Here is a 19,516-nt window from a genome sequence, read left to right as displayed (position 1 = left end):
CTATCCACCCACACAACTGTCATGCACATCAGATGGTATCTCATTTGCAAGAATGACTTGACAATAATTACTATGAGCAATGCCTTGTTGACAACGCTATCGAGTAGTACACCTTCCCTTCCTGACATTCTCCATCTCAGTGTTGATGTTCATGTCCATCTCCACAGGCTGGCAGCGAGGGGGAGCTGTGTCCTGGGGCAGATAGCCTGGGATACTCAGGCAGCACCAACACCCTGGCCTCCTCTGTGATAGAGGTGGAGGCTGAGGCAGAGCGGCCGGATCCCTTTCTGGGCCTGGAAGAAGAGGACCTACCCCCCCTGAGCGCCCCGCCCACACTCTCCATCACCGAGGAGATCATGCAGTTCATTAACCAGAGCCGCGTGCGAGAGGGCATGGCCGAACTCAAGTCTGACATAGTATGGGTGGGCTATACTGTCTTTCACAATTCACACACTATTAAACAGCTGCCATGGATTTGAAGCAACCTGTGTCACTTGTCTAGTCAGTAGACGTTAGTGTCTAGTTTTATGAGCTATCGATTTAGTGCTGCATTACTTCCCCATGTACGTATTGTAGGAGCTGCGGGGATGACTGACTTTGTTTTGTGTCTGTTTCTGTCTCTCCACAGGATTCACCCCTGGATGAGTCTCATGAGGACCAAGCAACTGAGCCACATCCATGTCCACTTGCTCAGCAAGGAAATGACCTGCTGCTTGCTTCCCCTACGGAGGAGACTTACGAGTCGCAAGATCCCCATCCCAATAGTCCAGAGGAGATAACAGTGCAACTGGAGGAGCGCAGAACTGAAATGAAAGACCAAACTCTTCCACCGTGTCTGTCCAGGGAATCCTCAGAGGAGGGTGGTTGTGAAGAGGGAGAGTCAACACCTTTGCCAACTGATGTTTTAGAGGAGAGGCCTCAGGAGGAGAGCACATCAGCCAAAGAAACCGGGACAGTTGGGGAAAGAAATGCCTCAGAGGTGGAGGACGAGCAAATGTTCGAAACCTCGACGCCACTCTCTCCTGTAAACCTCCCAGACGAAAGAGAGAGGGAGAAGGAAATCTGCTCTGACCTCTGCAACGAGAAAAAGCCCTCAGAAGCTCCTCTCTCTGGCCCAGAGCAGACTGTACAGAGCCCTCTGGCGCCCAAGAAAGAGACCCAGCTCACCAAGTCCGAGAGGCAGATCATCGAGAAGATCCGCAGCTACTACGAGGCGGCTGAGGCCGAGGCAGGAGAAGGTGATAGCAGCCCGACCCCCAGGAGAAACAGCTTCTCCCTCATCATCCCCAGCGGCTTGGTCAAAGACTCCGTGTCCCGATTTGCTGTCTTTGGCCACCAGGACAGCCTGTGTGACTCGGAGAGCGGGCGCTCCGATGGGGGGGCAGAACCAGAGCTGACCTCCCATCTTCCGTCAGTGCCTGACCAGGGAGAGGGAGCCCTCAGCCCAGACTGTTCCTCCACTTCTGCTGCTGGTTCCCAGGAAGAGCACAACCAGGCACCAGGTCAGGTTGAGCCTGCTCTGGAGAAATGTAGCAGGTTTGAGCCAGGGAGTGAGCTGCCCTGCACAGAGCTGACGAAGGATTGGAAAGAGAAGGAGAAAGTAGGAGCCCCTGTTAGCACAGAGAGGGAAATCATACCAAACCTGTCAACAGACATCACCAAAGAGCCCTCATTCAGCGACGAAGCAGCCAAAGCGATCACAAAAGACCAGCAGGTAATCAATGGGCACGGACCAAGTCCAAGTGATCTAGACGCAGAACCTAAAGAGGCCCAGAAAGACTCCACTGTCCCTCCACCTACAGGTCTTCATGACAGTAAGACCGCCCCAGTGTCCCAGGCTGGGTGGGGTAGAATCAGAGACAGGAGCTCCCTCACTGGGAACCTAGAGGGCCTACCCAGCCAGATCAAGGTGGGCCGCTGGTCCCGCCACTGTAAGATGGTGTCCTCCAGCCGGACCCTGTACGAGGGAGCAGCGGTCGCAGACGTGGCGGGGATAGGCCTGTTCGAGGCCAGCCCCGGTGATCCATGTCTGGTGGAGAACTCAGAGAGAATCCTCAGTAAAGTTCAAATGCTGGCTCGAATGTACAGCGCCAAGGCCAGCATCATGAAGGTGCCACTTCACCACAAGAGGGTGTGTGAGGGTCGTGCACCGTGGACCGTCACCACCAGGCACAGTGTCCCTCCTCAGGCCCAGCCGCCACAGCAGCATCAGGAGGAGAAGATTACAGTAAAAAGAGCTCAGAGCCATTCCACTGGTCAGTACCTTTAACATCCTGTATAAATGGCTATGATTTGATTAGATAGTGTAATAGTGAGGATATCTAAAGACTTGCTGGTCTTATTGGCCTTATTGTTGAATTGAGTTGTTTTAGTAAGCACTGCTAAATAATGGAAGAACACATATAAACTGTGATTTACCATGTTTGATAGTGAAAGTAAAGCCTTCATATGGTTTGTCAGGAAAGACAACAAATAAAACGTGACATGCAAAGCCTCCATATTGTGTATCAGTGAATGACAGTGTTTGGAATGTTTTTGGGGGGGTTTTACAGGTTGCCAGGAGATGACTTCAGTTTCCTCAGAACCCCAGCTCTTTGGCCATGTCCTTGTCAGCGAACAGCTGTCCCCCACCTACCGCCAGCAAGAGAACAGCTGCGCCCTGTCCGGACTCAGGGACATTGTTTCCAACCTGGGATCCACATCCATTGCCTCTCCCACCTCCTCCCCTCTGACCACCCCACCAAAAACCACGCAGGTTGGGCCTGAGGAGGTAGTGACTACTGCTGTGGAGGGGAAGCTTATGGAGAACCAGTCTGAGGAAGTAATCTCAGCAGCTGAGATGCGAAGGCCTCACCCCAAGAGGGCCTCCCCAGTCCAGGAAGGCCCCATCCAAGGGGTAGGGGTGGAGGTTCCAGCTGATGGTTATCCAGGGACCCCAGAGAGGCCTGTGAATCTCAGCAGGACTTGGGTTGAGCAGAAAGGACATAATCTGTACTCCATTAGGGAAGATCCTGCTCTGGGGGCAGCAGCAGCCTCTTTAGCAGACCCATGTGGGAACCAAGACAGGTCTCCAGGGTTTGGAGCTGCAGAGGAGCTGCTGAAGACCATTCAACAGCAGGCTCCAACTGAACCAGAGACGAGCCAGGTGGTGAACCCAGACGAAGCCAGTTTAAACACCAAGATAATGTCGCCTTGTGTGGCCAGTGGGGCTGAGAGGGGGAGTTCACCCCAGATGGCCCCTGGTCATCAAAGCAAAGCTGAATCCACCAAAGCCAAGTCACAAGATGGCACTCTAGATGATCGGGATGTTTCACCTGCAGCACCAAAGATTTCCACTCACATCTCCGACACATCTCCCACACAACAGAGGTCCATCTCTGGGCTAACTGAGGGGTCAAACCCCTTAGTGTGGCGTGCCACTCAGTCAGTTATGACTGAACCCATGCAAGCAACACATACATCTGGTCAGAGAGTCAAGGAGAGTCAAGTCCCAGAGGATTCCAAACGAAAAGAGGGGGACATGGTTCCCCGTCCGTGGTCATCGCTCCAAAGCTTGATGCCTACACCTCCGCCAGGGGTGCAGTCCTCTGACTGTCTGCCTAAGTTCACCAGCCAAAGACCACCCAACCTGCACCTGCCCACTACCAAGGGCAGAAGGAGCCTTCCTATGAATTGGAACGGATCAAACAACTTCACACTCCCCAGCCAAAGGTACAGTATTTAATAGGAGTTAATACAGTAGTAACACAATTTCACCAGTCCATAGCTTCATTCTTCCACTAAGAGTTCTTGTAGGTAGCCTCCCGGGTGGCGCAGTGGTCTAGGGCACTGCATCGCAGTGCTAACTGCGCCACCAGAGTCTCTGGGTTCGCGCCCAGGCTCTGTCGCAGCCGGCCGCGACCGGGAGGTCCGTGGGGCGACGCACAATTGGCATAGCGTCGTCCGGGGTAGGGAGGGTTTGGCCGGTAGGGATATCCTTGTCTCATCGCGCTCCAGCGACTCCTGTGGCGGGCCGGGCGCAGTGCGCGCCAGCCAAGGGGGCCAGGTACACGGTGTTTCCTCCGACACATTGGTGCGGCTGGCTTCCGGGTTGGAGGCGCGCTGTGTTAAGAAGCAGTACGGCTGGTTGGGTTGTGCTTCGGAGGACGCATGGCTTTCGACCTTCGTCTCTCCCGAGCCCGTACGGGAGTTGTAGCGATGAGACAAGGTAGTAATTACTAGCGATTGGATACCACGAAAATTGGGGAGAAAATGGGATAAAATTTATAAAAAATAAATAAAAAAATAAAAATAAAAAAAGAGTTCTTGTAGGTAATAGGCAGAATCTACTACATACCCTAAACCGATTTGTGAAGGTGATGAGGGCAAAATTTAAAACCGGAGAAAGATTAAAGGAATGTGCCTCTGACCGGAAGTGTGCAAATACTGTTTCCTGTTTCGCCACTAAGAGTTCTGAAAGAAATTATATGAATCAGATAAAACAGTGTTATTCACAGAGTAGATGGAAAGAAAGCATTTTACAGTGCCTTCATAAAGTATTCATACCTCTTGACTTATTCCACATTTAGTTGTGTTACAGCCCAAATTCAAAATGGATTAAATTCATTTTTTTCTCACCCATCTACACACAGTACCCCATAATCACAAAGTGAATACGTTTTTAGAAAGTTTAGCAAATTTATAAAAAATGATATACAGAAATATCCAATTTACATAAGTATTCATACCTCTGAGTCAATACATGTTGGAATCACCTTTGGCAGCAATTACAGCGGCGAGTCTTTCTGGGTAAGTCTCTAAGACCTTTGCACAACTGGATTGTAGAATACTTGCTAATTATTCTTTTAAAATTCTTCAAGCTCTGTCAAGTTGGTTGTTGATCATGGCTAGACAGCTATTTTCAAGTCTTGCCATTGATTATCAAGCTGATTTAAGTCAGAACTGGAACTAGGCCACTCAGAAGCATTCAATGTTGGTAAGCAACACCAGTGTTTTAGGTTATTGTCCTGCTGAAAGGTGAATTTGTCTCAGCGTCTTTTGGAAATCAGACTGAATTAGGTTTTCCTCTAGGGTTTTGCTTGTGCTTAGCTCTATTCCGTTTATTTTAATTTAAAAAAAAACTCCCTAGTGCTTGCCGATGACAAGTCTACCCATAACATGTTGCAGCCACCATGCTTGAAAATATGAAGACTGGTACTCAGTGATGTGTTGTGTTGAATTTGCCCCAAACATAACGCTTTGTATAAAGGACATAAAGTTAATTTCTTACCCACATTTTTTGCAGTATGATTTTAGTGCCTTATTGCAAACAGGATGCATTTTTGGTATACTTTTTATTCTGTACAGGCTTCCTTCTTTTCACTCTATTATTTAGGTTAGTATTGTGGAGTAACTACAATATTCTCTTATCACAGCCATTAGACTCTGTAAAATCACCAAATCCCTGAGCGGTTTCTTTCCTCTCCGGCAACTGAGTTAGGAAGGACGCCTGTATCTTTGTAGTGACTGGGTGTATTGATACACCATTCAAAGTGTAATTAATAACTTCACCATGCTCAAAGGGATAGTCAATGTCTGCTTTTTTAATCCATCTACCAATAGGGGCTCTTTGCGAAGAATTGGAAAACCTCCCTAGTCTTTGTGGTTGAATCTGTGTTTGAAATTCACTGCTCGATTTAGGGACCTTACAGATCATTGAAATCATGTTGAACACTATTATTGCACACTATTAGTCCATGCAACTTATTATGTGACTTGTTAAGCACATTTTTACTCCTGAACTTATTTAAGGGGTTGAATACTTATTAACTCAAGGCATTTCAGCTTTTCATTTTTTATTAATTTGTAAACATTTCTAAATTCATAATTCCACTTGTATATTATGGGGTATTGAGTGTAGGCCAGTTACAAAAAATCTAAATTTGATCAATTTTAAATTCAGGCTGTAACACAACAAAATGTGAAAAAAGTCAAGGGGTGTGAATACTTTCAGAAGGCACTGTAGATGCAAAGTATGTGAGAAGGCCCCTGACATGGAAATCACTGTGTTTTGTCATGAATGTCCATCGCTTTAGAGGTCGCATCGAGTGGGAAAATGTTCAAGAGTTCCTATTTGGCTGTATAATAAAAATACAAATAAATTGATTTATTTTATTTTGTGTACATCGCAGCAAAGAGCTAAATTGCATATAGAAATGTACTAACGTACTATCAAAGTAGCTTATTTTCTCAACACTGAGTAATCACTGCTTGCACTCCTGTCCTCTCCTCTCAATTTTGCTTCTCCTCAAGCCAAGCCAAGTTTTGTGGCAGTGGCATTAATCAGTCCCTCCAGGGTTTCACAGGGATTTTTAGTGATAATATGCATGGCAATATGCGATGACTTAGTTGAATTTGTAGCGAAAATGCACGAGGAAAAAAGTTTGTTAACGTGTGGCTTGATTGAAACATATTATGTGGTAAAAGTGCAATGATTGGTTGAAATTCCGAGCCCTCTTTTTGTACTGCGTTGATGGGTCAGTTCTATGCGATAACATTGTGATGATTTGGCTTTTCTATGCTGAAATAGTGCAGTGATTGGTCAAATTTGCAACCCCTCGCATATTGTGTGTGAAATTGTTGATTTTGCATAACATATTGCCATCACAGAATCCTGGAGGGATTGATTAATCAAGTCTATTCATTTCCTCTTCTCTATGATTTCCTTTGGTTATAGACTACCACCTTCTCCACTGAGGTCCAGAGAGCCAGTCCAGGAACCATTACTCCCATCCATCCATGCCTCAGGGTTGTCCCCTGTCAGAAGGCCTTCCTCCCAGCCCTCACTGGAGAGATCAGCCACCATGCTTCCAGGCATTGGCCAACCCATGGATGCCAAGCCCCCCTCTGCCTTCAGCCCCAGTCTCCACCAGCACTCTCCCTCCCCCATCAGGGGACTCCCCTGCTCCTCTCCCACCCCTTCTGCCTTGACCAAGTCCCTGGCTGCCTCCTGCATCAGCCAGTCCATCAGCCAGAGTCTGGCCAGGAACAACGCTCGCCTCCAGGACCAGGCCACCCCTCCCCCAGACAGTCCAGCCCCTCTGGCTCCCGCTCCCACTGCATCCCCACTCAGGAGGAGGTCTCCCTCCCCCAAACTCACCTCTGGCCCCAGCGGCCCCCCTCTGAGTCCTGGCTATGCCTATGCTTCTTACTCCAGAGATGGGAGCCAGCCACCTAAATGTCCCCCTTCCCCTCTCCGGTCTACTTCACTCCGCTCCAGCCCATGCGCATCCACAGCCCCAGCCCTGTCCCCCCCACCGTACCGCAGCCAGCGCTCAGTCTCCCCAGCCCCCCCAGTCAGCCTGCATCACACCGCCTCTTCCTCTGCCTCTCCCCGGCCCAGGCCTGCTGCCCTACACCAGCCACGTCATATTGGTTTGAATGGAAACAGCAACAACAATAATAACAATAACACCACTAACGGAGGATGGGTCGCGAATCACCGGAAGCCACCGTTAGCGAGTGCCAATAGTATACCCCATCCCCATGATCCTCTTTGGAGTGGTTCTACTCACACACTCAACAGGGTGGCAAGGCCCTTCTCTGCCTCGGAGCCCAGCTCACGAGTGCAGTCCCCGTCCCCCTCTCCATCCCCATCTCCATTCAGCAGGATCTGCTCCCCTCCCCCAGTCCAGAATCACACAGGCCCCCTGATGAACAAGCCCCCCAACCCTAGAAGCACCCAGGCAGGAGGGGCTTGCCCCTTCAATCACCTGGGCCTCTCCCTGGAGCTCCCCAGGGCCTCCTCAGCCTGCTCCTCAGGCATAACCTCCCCTCCGCCCATTGGGGTTCCTGCCAATGTCTGGGGAGTTGCCGCTCCTCAGCCGCGGAAGGCCAAATTAGCATTTCCTTTCTCCTCCATAGCCTCACCCACATGGATAGATGTTTTTCCCCCCTCCATACAGAGAAGCTCCAACACCACCTCCCCTACCCCATCTGGTTTCTCCCCATGCTCTCCAACCCATTCTCAGAACCTGCGGAGGACCAAGGGAAGCAGCCTGCCCTTCCTTAGCCTGGCTGACCGACCACCCAGTCCAGTCAGGAATGGGAGGGGGTCTTGGGGAGAGAGCGGAGGGCGCAGGTCTGTGGGTGCGGAGCAGGAGTCTGGGTTGATAAGCCCCCGAGGGGGATCCTGCTCCTACAGCAGCTCCTACAGTGGCTCCCCATCCTGCCTCAGCCCCGGGGCCTTGTCCCCTGTCAGACTGGCCCCTGGGAAGAGCACCCACGGCGAGCAACACTTCACCAGCATTGCCTGGCCCGACGTGCGAGAACTCCTGACCAACTATGACAGTGGGGACAACCCTGACCAGAGTGCTCCGACCTCCCCTGTCTGGCCTCAGGATGAATGGGGTGACCCAGACCTTGGGGAGGACAGTTGCCGGAGCCGCCTGATCTGTGCCTATGTGCCTCGGGCCTCCCCAGCCCCAGACATGGGCGTGCCCATCCAGTACCCTCACAGGAGTGAGCCAAAGCCAGAGGACACCTCAATGCAGGCAGCCAAAAGAACTCTAAAGACTAGCTATGCTACCACTGTGAACCTGCAGATTGCTGGCAGTGGACGTATCACTTCCTTCAGCAACACCCAGGTGAGCCTGAACCAGACCTTAGCCCCTGTGGTAGACAGCCAGGGCAGACGGAGGGTCAGCATCAATGCCTGCAACCTTACCCTTCCCGCTCCCCAGAACTGCAAGAGGCTGTGAGGAGCTACGACTGGGGAACTCCTCCAAGGTGCCTTATGCCTCACTGAAAGTCTAAATAGGCACTTTACCCTGAAACAGTGGTGTTCATCGGGATCCTATGAGATATAACTCCAGGTAATATGGTAATGAATTACATTAGACTTAATTGGACAGTAGACTGAATCACCTGTTCTTCCAGATGACAATCTGACAATGTCAGGGATTCTGCAACCAACCCCACATATCACCGTTCGGCCACCTATATCACTGTCCAACAGGACACCGACTGAACCCACAGACAAATTAGTTTGCCAGTGTCGTTTTTATTAGTCTTTTTGTTGTTTGTTCTTTCAAAATAAATTCTGTTTATTCTGTTCAACAAAAAAACAATGTCTTGTTTATCAAACTCCTATGTTTGTGCTTGTGGCTGGCATGGTAAAAATGGTCAATTCTTTTTATTTATGAACTAGTCTTATTTTGTCTGCATTTCCGGCACTTAATTTGATATCTTTATTTTGCACAATGTCCTCAGCTGTGTGTGTAGTTAAGACGTGTCTGTGAAGGTAGCTTTTATTTCAGACCAAATCATGATGTTGATGTTTTTATGTGTTCTTTCCTATGTAGTTTTATCAGTGGTTCATGTGGAAAAAATACATGATTTATTTGGTTACACAAGAGCAGAAAATAAGGGAAAATAAGAGCAACAAATTTCAGGGAAAACAAAGTGCAAGAAAATGAATGGTGACAACCAACATGCCTTTTTATTGCTACACAACACAGTGTCTTCAGGCTACATTGGCCCGTTTTGATAGGCCTATGCTAACTACTTTTTCAAGTACAGTATTTAAATATCAGATTTGAAATTATGTTAAATCCTGTGGTCAAAAGACTCAAAGAACAACCACTGTGTCTATTACTGATGTGCATTTCAGTTATTTGTACTCCAATAATAATAATAAAAATATTAAAGACCCTTTGATGTTGTCTGTCTCCTTTATAAATCCTCCAATTATACATTATGATATTAATTAGTCAATATCCTGGAAAACATAGCTATTGTTGTGGAAATGCACCACTAAGGACTCAAATTCAAAGTAAATTAAGAAATCTTCATTATCACGGCCCGGAGAGATTCACGAACTCAATACAAGTCCAATGAGAACTCTGAAAAGGGGGTTCCCTTTCAATCCTTATATACTGCTACACATACAAGTTATATAACCATGATTTACATTATTCATCATTAACGTTGATTCCTGCATGTGACTGACTGATACCTGACGAGGCTTCTTCTCTCAAAGCTGAGACCTTGTATCGCATATTTAGTCCCAGATATTTAAAAGAATAATTATTTCACCTTTATTTAACCAGGTAGGCCAGTTGAGAACAAGTTCTCATTTACAACTGCGACCTGGCCATGATAAAGCAAAGCAGTGCGACAAAAACAACACAGAGTTACACATGGGATAAACAATTGTACAGGCAATAACACAATAGAAAAATCTGTATACAGTGTGTGCAAATGAAGTAAGGGGGTAAGGCAATAAATAGGCCAATAGTGGCAAAGTAATTACAATTTAGCAATTTACACTGGAGTGATATGTGCAGATGAGGATGTGCAAGTAGAAATACTGGTGTGCAAAAGAGCAGAAAAACAAAAACAAATATGGGGATGAAGGTAGGTACTTGGTTGGATGGGCTATTTACAGATGGGATGTGTACAGCTGCAGCAATCGGTAACCTGCTCTGACAGCTGACGCTTAAAGTTAGTGAGGGAGATATAAGTCTCCAACTTCAGTGATTTTTGCAATTCATTAAAATCATTGGCAGCAGAGAACTGGAAGGAAAGGCGGCCAAAGGAGGTGTTGGTTTTGGGGATGACCAGTGAAATATACCTGCTGGAGCGCGTGCTACAGGTGGGTGTTGCTATGGTGACCAGTGAGCTGAGATAAGGCGGGGCTTTACCTAGCAAAGACTTATAGATGACCTGAAGCCAGTGGGTCTGGCGACGAATATGTAGCGAAGACCAGCCAACGAGAGCATGCAGGTCACAGTGGTGGGTGGTATATGGGGCTTCGGTGACAAAACGGATGGCACTGTGATAGACTGCATCCAATTTGCTGAGTAAAGTGTTGTAGGCTATTTTGTAAATGACATCGCCGAAATCAAGGATTGGTAGGATAGTCAGTTTTACGAGGGTATGTTTGGCAGCATGCGGGAAGGAGGCTATTTTGTAAATGACATCGCCGAAATCAAGGAATGGTAGGATAGTCGGTTTTACGAGGGTATGTTTGGCAGCATGCGTGAAGGATGCTTTGTTGCGGAATAGGAAGCCGATTCTAGATTTAACTTTGGATTGGAGATGCTTAATGTGAGTCTGGAAGGAGAGCTTACAGTCTAGCCAGACACCAAGGTATTTATAGTTGTCCACATATTCTAAGTCAAAACCGTCCAGAGTAGTGATGCTAGTCAGGCGGGCGGGTGAGGGCAGCGATCGATTGAAGAGTATGCATTTCATTTTACTAGCATTTAAGAGCAGTTGGAAGCCACGGAAGGAGTGATGTATGGTGTTGAAGCTCGTTTGGAGGTTTGTTTAAACAGTGTCCAAAGAAGTGCCAGAAGTATACAGAATGGTGTCGTCTGCGTAGAGGTGGATCAAAGAATTACCCGCAGCAAGAGCGACATCATTGATATATACAGAGAAAATAGTCAGCCCAAGAATTTAACCCTGTGGCACCACCATAGAGACACCAAGGATGTTGAGTCTGCCGATAAGAATACGGTGATTGACAGAGTCGAAAGACTTGGCCTGGTCGATGAAGACAGCTGCACAGTACTGTCTTTTATCGATGACGGTTATGATACCGTTTAGGACCTTGAGCGTGGCTGAGGTCCAACAGTGACCAGCTCGGAAACCAGATTGTATAGCGGAGAATGTACGGTGGGATTCGAAATGGTCGGTGATCTGTTTGTTCACTTGGCTTTTGAAGACTTTGGAGAGGCAGGGTAGGATGGATATAGGTCATATATAATCAAGATGGCGCCGATAGATAGGGCAGCCGTGCTTCTAGCTCCTAAGCAACTTTGCAGTATTTTGTTTTTATGTGTTATTTCTTACATTATTAGCCGAGAAAATCTTTTGTGTTACATACAACCGGAAAGAACTTTTGGATATCAAAGCATCGGTAAATCCCCAGCATTACCAGCATTACGACCAGGAATACGACATTCCCAAATTGGATCCTTTGTTTGTACCCCCCAGAACAATTGAACTGATCCAAAACACTACCTGGCGGAGAAGAGGTAGTTCGACTCAGGAGGCATGCACACCACCCACCGCTTCCGAGTATATTACTCGCTAAAGTTCAGTCTCTGGATAATAAAGTTGACGAGCTCAGGGTGAGGATCTCCTTCCAGAGACACATCAGGGATTGTAACATACTCTGTTTCACGGAAACATGGCTCTCTTGGGATATACTGTCTGAGTACGTACAGCCAGTTGGGTTCTCAGTTCATCGCACAGAATGGAATAAAGATTTATTCGGGAGGAAGAAGGGCGGGGGTGTATGTTTCATGATTAACTACTCATAGTGTGATTGTGATAACATACAGAAACTCATGTCCTTTTGTAAACCCAACCTCGAATACCTCACAATCAAATGCTGACCGTATTACCTCCCAAGAGAATTCTCTTCCGTTATAGTCACAACCGTGTATATTCCCCCTCAAGCCGATACTACGACAGCCCTCAAAGAACTACACTGGACTCTATGCAAACTGAAAACCACATATCCTGAAGCAGCATTTATTGTTGCCGAGGATTTTAACTAGCTAAGCTAATCTGAGGAAAATGCTACCGAAGTTCTACCAACACATTGACTGTAGCACTCGCTCTGAGAAAACATTGGACCACTGCTACTCAACTTTTCGAAATGCTTACAAGGCCCTCCCCCGCCCTCACCTTCGGCAAATCTGATCATGACTCCATTTTTCTCCCCCCTTCCTATAGGCATAAACTCAAACAGGAAGGACCCGTGCTACGCACTATTCAATGCTGGTCTGACCAATCGGAATCCATGCTTCAAGATTGTTTTGATCACGCGGACTGGGATATGTTCCAGGTAGCCTCTGAGAATAATATAGGTGAATACATGGATACGGTGACTGAGTTTATCAGGAAATGTATAGGAGATGTTGTACCCACTGTGACTATTTAAACCTACCCAAACCAGAAACCGTGGCTAGATAGCAGCAATCGCACAAAACTGAACGCGCGAACAACCGCATTTAACCATGGCAAGGTGACTGGGAATATGGCAGAATGTAAACAATGTAGCTATTCTCTCCGTAAAGGCAATCAAAAAGGGAAAACCTGAGTACAGAGACAAAGTGGAGTCGGAATTCAATGGCTCAGACACGAGACATATGTGGTAGGGTCTACAGACAATCACGGATTACAAAAAGAAAACCAGCCCCGTCGCGGACCAGGATGTCTTGCTCCCAGACAGACTAAATCACTTTTTTGCTCGCTTTGAGGACAATACAGTGCCACTGACACGGCCCGCTACCAAAACCTGCGGGCTCTCCTTCACTGCAGCCGAGGTGAGAGAAAACATTTAAATGTGTTAACCCTCGCAAGGCTGCAGGCCCAGACGGCATTCCCAGCCGCGTCCTTAGAGCATGCGTAGGCCAGCTGGCTGGTGTGTTTACGGACATATTCAATCAATCCTTATCCCAGTCTGCTGTTCCCACATGCTTCAAGAGGGCCACCATTGTTCCTGTTCCCAAGAAAGCTAAGGTAACTGAGCTAAACGACTACCGCCCCGTAGCACTCACTTCCGTCATCATGAAGTGCTTTGAGAGACTAGTCAAGGACCATATCACCTTCACCCTACCTGACACCCTAGACCCACTCCAATTTGCTTACCGACCCAATAGGTCCACAGACGACGCAATCGCAACCACACTGCACACTGCCCTAACCCATCTGGACAAGAGGAATAGCTATGTGAGAATGCTGTTCATCGACTACAGCTCAGCATTTAACACCATAGTACCATCCAAACTCGTCATCAAGCTCGAGACCCTGGGTCTCGACCCCGCCCTGTGCAACTGGGTACTGGACTTCCTGACAGGCCGCCCCCAGATGGTGAGGGTAGGTAACAACATCTCCACCCCGCTGATCCTCAACACTGGGGCCCCACAAGGGTGCGTTCTGAGCCCTCTCCTGTACTCCCTGTTCACCCACGACTGCGTGGCCATGCACGCCTCCAACTCAGTCATCAAGTTTGCGGACGACACTACAGTGGTAGGCTTGATTACCAACAACGACGAGACGGCCTACAGGGAGGAGGTGAGGGCCCTCGGAGTGTGGTGTCAGGAAAATAACCTCACACTCAACGTCAACAAAACAAAGGAGATGATTGTGGACTTCAGGAAACAGCAGAGGGAGCACCCCCCTATCCACATCGACGGGACAGTAGTGGAGAGGGTAGTAAGTTTTAAGTTCCTCGGTGTACACATCACGGACAAACTGAATTGGTCCACCCACACAGACAGCGTTGTGAAGAAGGCGCAGCAGCGCCTCTTCAACCTCAGGAGGCTGAAGAAAATCGGCTTGTCACCAAAAGCACTCACAAACTTCTACAGATGCACAATCGAGAGCATCCTGTTGGGCTGTATCACCGCCTGGTACGGCAACTGCTCCGCCCACAACCGGAAGGCTCTCCAGAGGGTAGTGAGGTCTGCACAACGCATCACCGGGGGCGAACTACCTGCCCTCCAGGACACCTACACCACCCAATGTTACAGGAAGGCCATAAAGATCATCAAGGACAAGGACAACAACCACCCGAGCCACTGCCTGTTCACCCCGCTATCATCCAGAAGGCGAGGTCAGTACAGGTGCATCAAAGCAGGGACCGAGAGACTGAAAAACAGCTTCTATCTCAAGGCCATCAGACTGTTAAACAACCACCACTAACATTTAGTGGCCGCTGCCAACATACTGACTCAACTCCAGCCACTTTAATAATGGGAATTGATGGAAATGTATGTAAAAATGTATCACTAGCCACTTTAAACAATGCCACTTAATATAATGTTTACATACCCTACATTACTCATCTCATATGTATATGTATATACTGTACTCTATATCATCTACTGCATCTTGCCATCTTTATGTAATACATGTATCACTAGCCACTTTAAACTATGCCACTTTATGTTTATATACCCTACATTACTCATCTCACATGTATACACTGTACTCTATACCATCTACTGCATCTTGCCTATGCCGTTCTGTACCATCACTCATTCATATATCTTTATGTACATATTCTTTATCCCTTTACACTTGTGTGTATAAGGTAGTAGTTGTGGAATTGTTAGGTTAGATTACTTGTTGGTTATTACTGCATTGTCGGAACTAGAAGCACAAGCATTTCGCTACACTCGCATTAACATCCGCTAACCATGTGTATGTGACAAATAAAATTTGATTTGATTTGATTTGAGAAGGTGGAAAGTTTCATGTTCCTCAGCGCACACATCACTGACAAACTGAAATGGTCCACCCACACAGACAGTGTGGTGAAGAAGGTGCAACAGCGCCTCTTCAACCTCAGGAGGCGGAAGAAATTTGGCTTGGCACCTAAAACCCTCACAAAAGTTTTACAGATGCACAATTGAGAGCATCCTGTCGGGCTGTATCACCGCCTGGTCCCGCAACTACACTACCCGTAACCGCAGGGGTCTCCAGAGGGTAGTGCGGTCTGCCCAACCCATCACCGGGGGCAAACTACCTGTCCTCCAGGACACCTACAGCACCCGATGTCACAGGAAGGCCAAAAAAAGATAATCAAGGACAACAACCACCCGAGCCACTGCCTGTTCACCCCGCTATCATCCAGAAAGCGAGGTCAGTACATGTGCATCAAAGCTTGGAACAAGAGACTGAAAAACAGCTTCTATCTCTAGTCCATCAGACTGTTAAATAGCCCCTTAGAGGCTGCTGCCCTATATATATAGACTTGAAATCACTGGCCAATTTAAAAATGGAACACTTGTCACTTTAATACTGTTTACATATTTTGTATTACTCGCCTCATATGTATATACTGTATTCTATTCTATTCTACTGTATTTAGTCTATGCCGCTCCGAAATTGCTCATCCAAATATTTATATATTCTTAATTCCATTATTTTACTTAGATTTGTGTGTATTGTGTGTATTGTTGTAAAATTGTTTGATATTACTTGTTAGATATTACTGCACTGTTGGAGCTAGAAACACAAGCATTTCGCTAAACCCGCAATAACATCTGCTAAACATGTGTATGTGATCAATACACCAGGACAACAACTGCTCCCTCAATGTGATCAAGACAAAGCAGATGATTGTGGACTACAGGAAAAAGAGGACCGAGCACGCTCCCATTCTCATCGACGGGGCTGCAGTGGAGCAGGTGGAGAGCTTCAAGTTCCGTGGTGTCCACATCACTAACAAACTAACATGGTCCAAGCACACCAAGACAGTCGTGAAGAGGGCACAACAAAACATATTCCCTCCAAGGGGACTGAAAAGATTTGGCATGGGTTCTCAGATCCTCAAAAGGTTCTACAGCTGCACCATCGAGAGCATCCTAACTGGTTGCATCACTGCCTGGTATGACAACTGCTCGGTCTCCGAGCGCAAGGCACTTCAGAGGGTAGTGCGAACGGCCCAGTACATCACTGGGGCCAAGCTTCTTACCATCCAGGACCTCTATACCAGGCGGAGTCAGAGGAAGGCCCTAAGACTCCAGCCACACTAGTCATAGACTGTTTTCTCTGCTACCGCAAGGCAAGTGGTACTGGAATGCCAAGTCTAGGTCCAAGAGGCTTCTAAACAGCTTCTATCCCCAAGCCATAAGACTCCTGAGCACCTAATCAAATGGCAACCCAGACTATTTGCATTGCCCCCCACCCTCCCCCTCTTTTACACCGCTGCTACACGCTGCATAGTCACTTGAATAACTCTACCTTCATGTACATATTACCTCAACTAACCGGCTCTGTACAGGTACCCCCCACTGTATGTAGTTGTGCTATTGTTATTTTACTTACTTGTTACTTTTATTTCTTATTCTTATCCAGTTTTTTTTTTTACTGCATTGTTTGATTAGGGGCTCTTAAGTAAGCATTTCACTGTCAGGTCTACTACACCTGTTGTATTCGGTGCATGTGACTAATAAAATGTGTTTTGATTTGAATACAATTTGATTTGTTTTGTTTATAACATTATTCTTGGCGTACTGCCAATTGCTTGCGAGTGATAGTGTGGATTCCTCCTCAATCAGTCACTCGCATGAACTCAGCCAAGTTGGTTATTTGAAGATCAGCATTGTGCTAAACATGCGTTCATACACACAAAGAAATCACACTATGCCCATATTTCCATACTTGCATACATTGAAAAAGGAAAATAGTTCCCTGCTCCTGGTTGATGTGTTTGTGTCAAGATCGATCAGAAGTGGGTGAATGATTATGAAGAAGAATTGTGGAAAAAGTACCCACTTGTCCTACTTGAGTAAAACAAAAGATACCTTAATAGAAGTAAAAGCAAAAGTAACTCAGTAAAATACAACTTGAGTAAAAATCTAAGTGTTTGGTTTTAAATATACTTAAGTATGAAAAGTGATTGTAATTCCTAAAATATACTTAAGTATCAAAAGTAAAAGTAAAAGTGTGAATCATTTCAAATTCCTTACCAGACGGCACAATTTTGTTTTCATATGTATTTTTTTTTACGGATAGCCAGGGGCGCACTCCAACGCTCAGACATTATTTACATACAAAGCATTTGTGTTTAGTGAGTCCACCAGATCAGAGGCAGTAGAGATTACCAGGGATGTTCAATTGCTAAGTGCGTGAATTTGACCATTTTCCTTTGCTGCTAAGCCTAAAAAAATGTAAAAGTACTTTTGGGTGTGAGGGGAAAAGTATGGAGTAGAAAGTACATTGTTTTCTTTAGGAATGTAAGTACTTTACACCACTGATGAAGAATAGTGATGGAAGTTAGGCTGTTTTTACTGAGTCGGATCGTTTCGACTCGTTCAGTCAAAAGAACGAATCTTTCGACTAATTTCGTTCATTTGAGTCACCGGAAATGCCTGTATTAATCCTGATGTAGAGTCAATCAGAAAAATGAATCATGACTCTCGATTCAGTAAGATTTTTTTCAAAAATAGAGGTGGACTCAAGTGCTCTGAGCATGTGACATTTCAGGATTTTGTTGCGGCAGCAACACATATTATACATTTTTGCTAAACAAATTAAACTTCAACTGTGGATTTTAAAAAGTGTTCTAGGTCTGCTTCTTGACGGAATAACTTTTGTTTTCACTTTGTACCTACCTATGATGCAAACTTCAAAAATCGCTCAAGCTGATTTACCATGCCAGGGTAAGTTTTTGCTATGTGTATTAACCAACAGCCTACTGTAACAGAGAATAATTTGTATTTCTTGAGAGTACCTATCCCAAATGCCACTGAAAAAAATGAACTATCTTCTTTGCATAAATCGCTCTGTGACTCAGTTTTACAGTAGGCTAGGCTGTATGAGATTCTTATAATTTCTCATACAGTAGCATTCATGAATCCTGTGGTGTTTAGGATCAGCTACCAGTTGCGCACTGCTTTCAATTGAATGTTTGAAGTTCAATAATAACCAATAAATTGCACCAATGGCAATTGCTTACAGATCTATCCTATCGGATTATAAAATGCAGGATGATCACTCGTAAATTCATAACCGTTGTCAGATTGTCCATTCATAAATGTTCGCTTTCGGAGCGTTCAGAGCACACAATGGAAGCTCTGGCCGCGAAGTAGAGTTGATCCGAGCGCTCTGACCTCACAAGCTAACTGGCTAAAGATGGCTTGCTTGCTAGCTACTTTTAACACAAATGAGAGAGAACCTCACACTGACCATTTTACTCGCCCTAGCAAAGCTGGTAAGGCTGTTTTCATGTTATCTAGAGAGTTGGTGACTGTGCTGCTGGCAACAATTGAATTAGGCTACGTTTTTTGGCGACGTTTTTACTGACACCGGTCAACGGGGGTTGTGCGTTCGTAAATTCATCAGTTATTCTGCGCTCTGGCACACGCAGACGAAAGTGCACTGAACTCGGAGTAGATACCCAGAGTGAATTTACGAACGCACCCTAGATAAAAGCACGGGTCCAGCAATGGCTAGGCACTTCTCTCCCAGTCCGCAGAAGGAAAAGAGACACAGACGGTGAGGTACAACAGGAGGAGACCATAAGTCCTTTACTAACCATCAGCTAACCACCCTCACTAACCATCATTTGGGCTGCAAAGCTCACTGGGCAAAAGTGTTATAAATAAAAATGAGGGTTTTTTAACTAACTTTGACGACTAGATGGGTATTTGTTTATTTTCTAAGCTGACATATGGAGTTGTTTTAAGATGGTCATACTATGGATCATTAAGCTATTAGATTTAGAAATGTAGGACCCTTTTAGGTATAAAAAAATAATAAAAATACATATTTGATAAAATATTGAATTTGGTCTTTACTACTATAGCCCAGAGAAACGCATTGAATAACACTGAATAACATTGAATAACAATAATTCATAAATGGCAAAAAAAAGACAGTCAAAAAATTATTCATAAGAAACAAGGATTTTAAGTGCTTGTTCTATATCTAGAAGATATAAGAAAAGCTCAGGCACAGGTTTTCATCAAAGATCTCTCTGTCCTTTGCTCAGTTCATCTTTCCCTAGATC

General features: G+C 46.2%; 1 protein-coding gene across 2 annotated transcripts; it reads left to right on the top strand.

Moving 5' to 3' along the window:
• The first annotated feature begins 174 nt into the window (after window positions 1-174).
• LOC129832271 (nascent polypeptide-associated complex subunit alpha, muscle-specific form-like) lies at window positions 175-9,693 on the top strand. Of its 2 annotated transcripts, none has more exons than XM_055896203.1 (4): window positions 175-416; window positions 629-2,255; window positions 2,553-3,711; window positions 6,716-9,693. In XM_055896203.1, the coding sequence occupies exons 1-4, from the start codon at window positions 357-359 to the stop codon at window positions 8,736-8,738; spliced, it is 4,869 nt and encodes a 1,622-aa protein (XP_055752178.1). In that variant the 5' UTR covers window positions 175-356; the 3' UTR covers window positions 8,739-9,693. The 2 variants fall into 2 exon arrangements, with proteins under 2 accessions (XP_055752178.1, XP_055752177.1); XM_055896202.1 differs by having other exon boundaries at window positions 175-422.
• Window positions 9,694-19,516: the final 9,823 nt, after the last annotated feature.

Source organism: Salvelinus fontinalis, chromosome 33, assembly GCF_029448725.1.
Source record: "Salvelinus fontinalis isolate EN_2023a chromosome 33, ASM2944872v1, whole genome shotgun sequence".
Classification (NCBI taxonomy): domain Eukaryota; kingdom Metazoa; phylum Chordata; class Actinopteri; order Salmoniformes; family Salmonidae; genus Salvelinus; species Salvelinus fontinalis.
The sequence above is the reverse complement of the archived record's forward strand: the minus strand, read 5'-3'. Positions and strand labels throughout refer to the sequence as shown.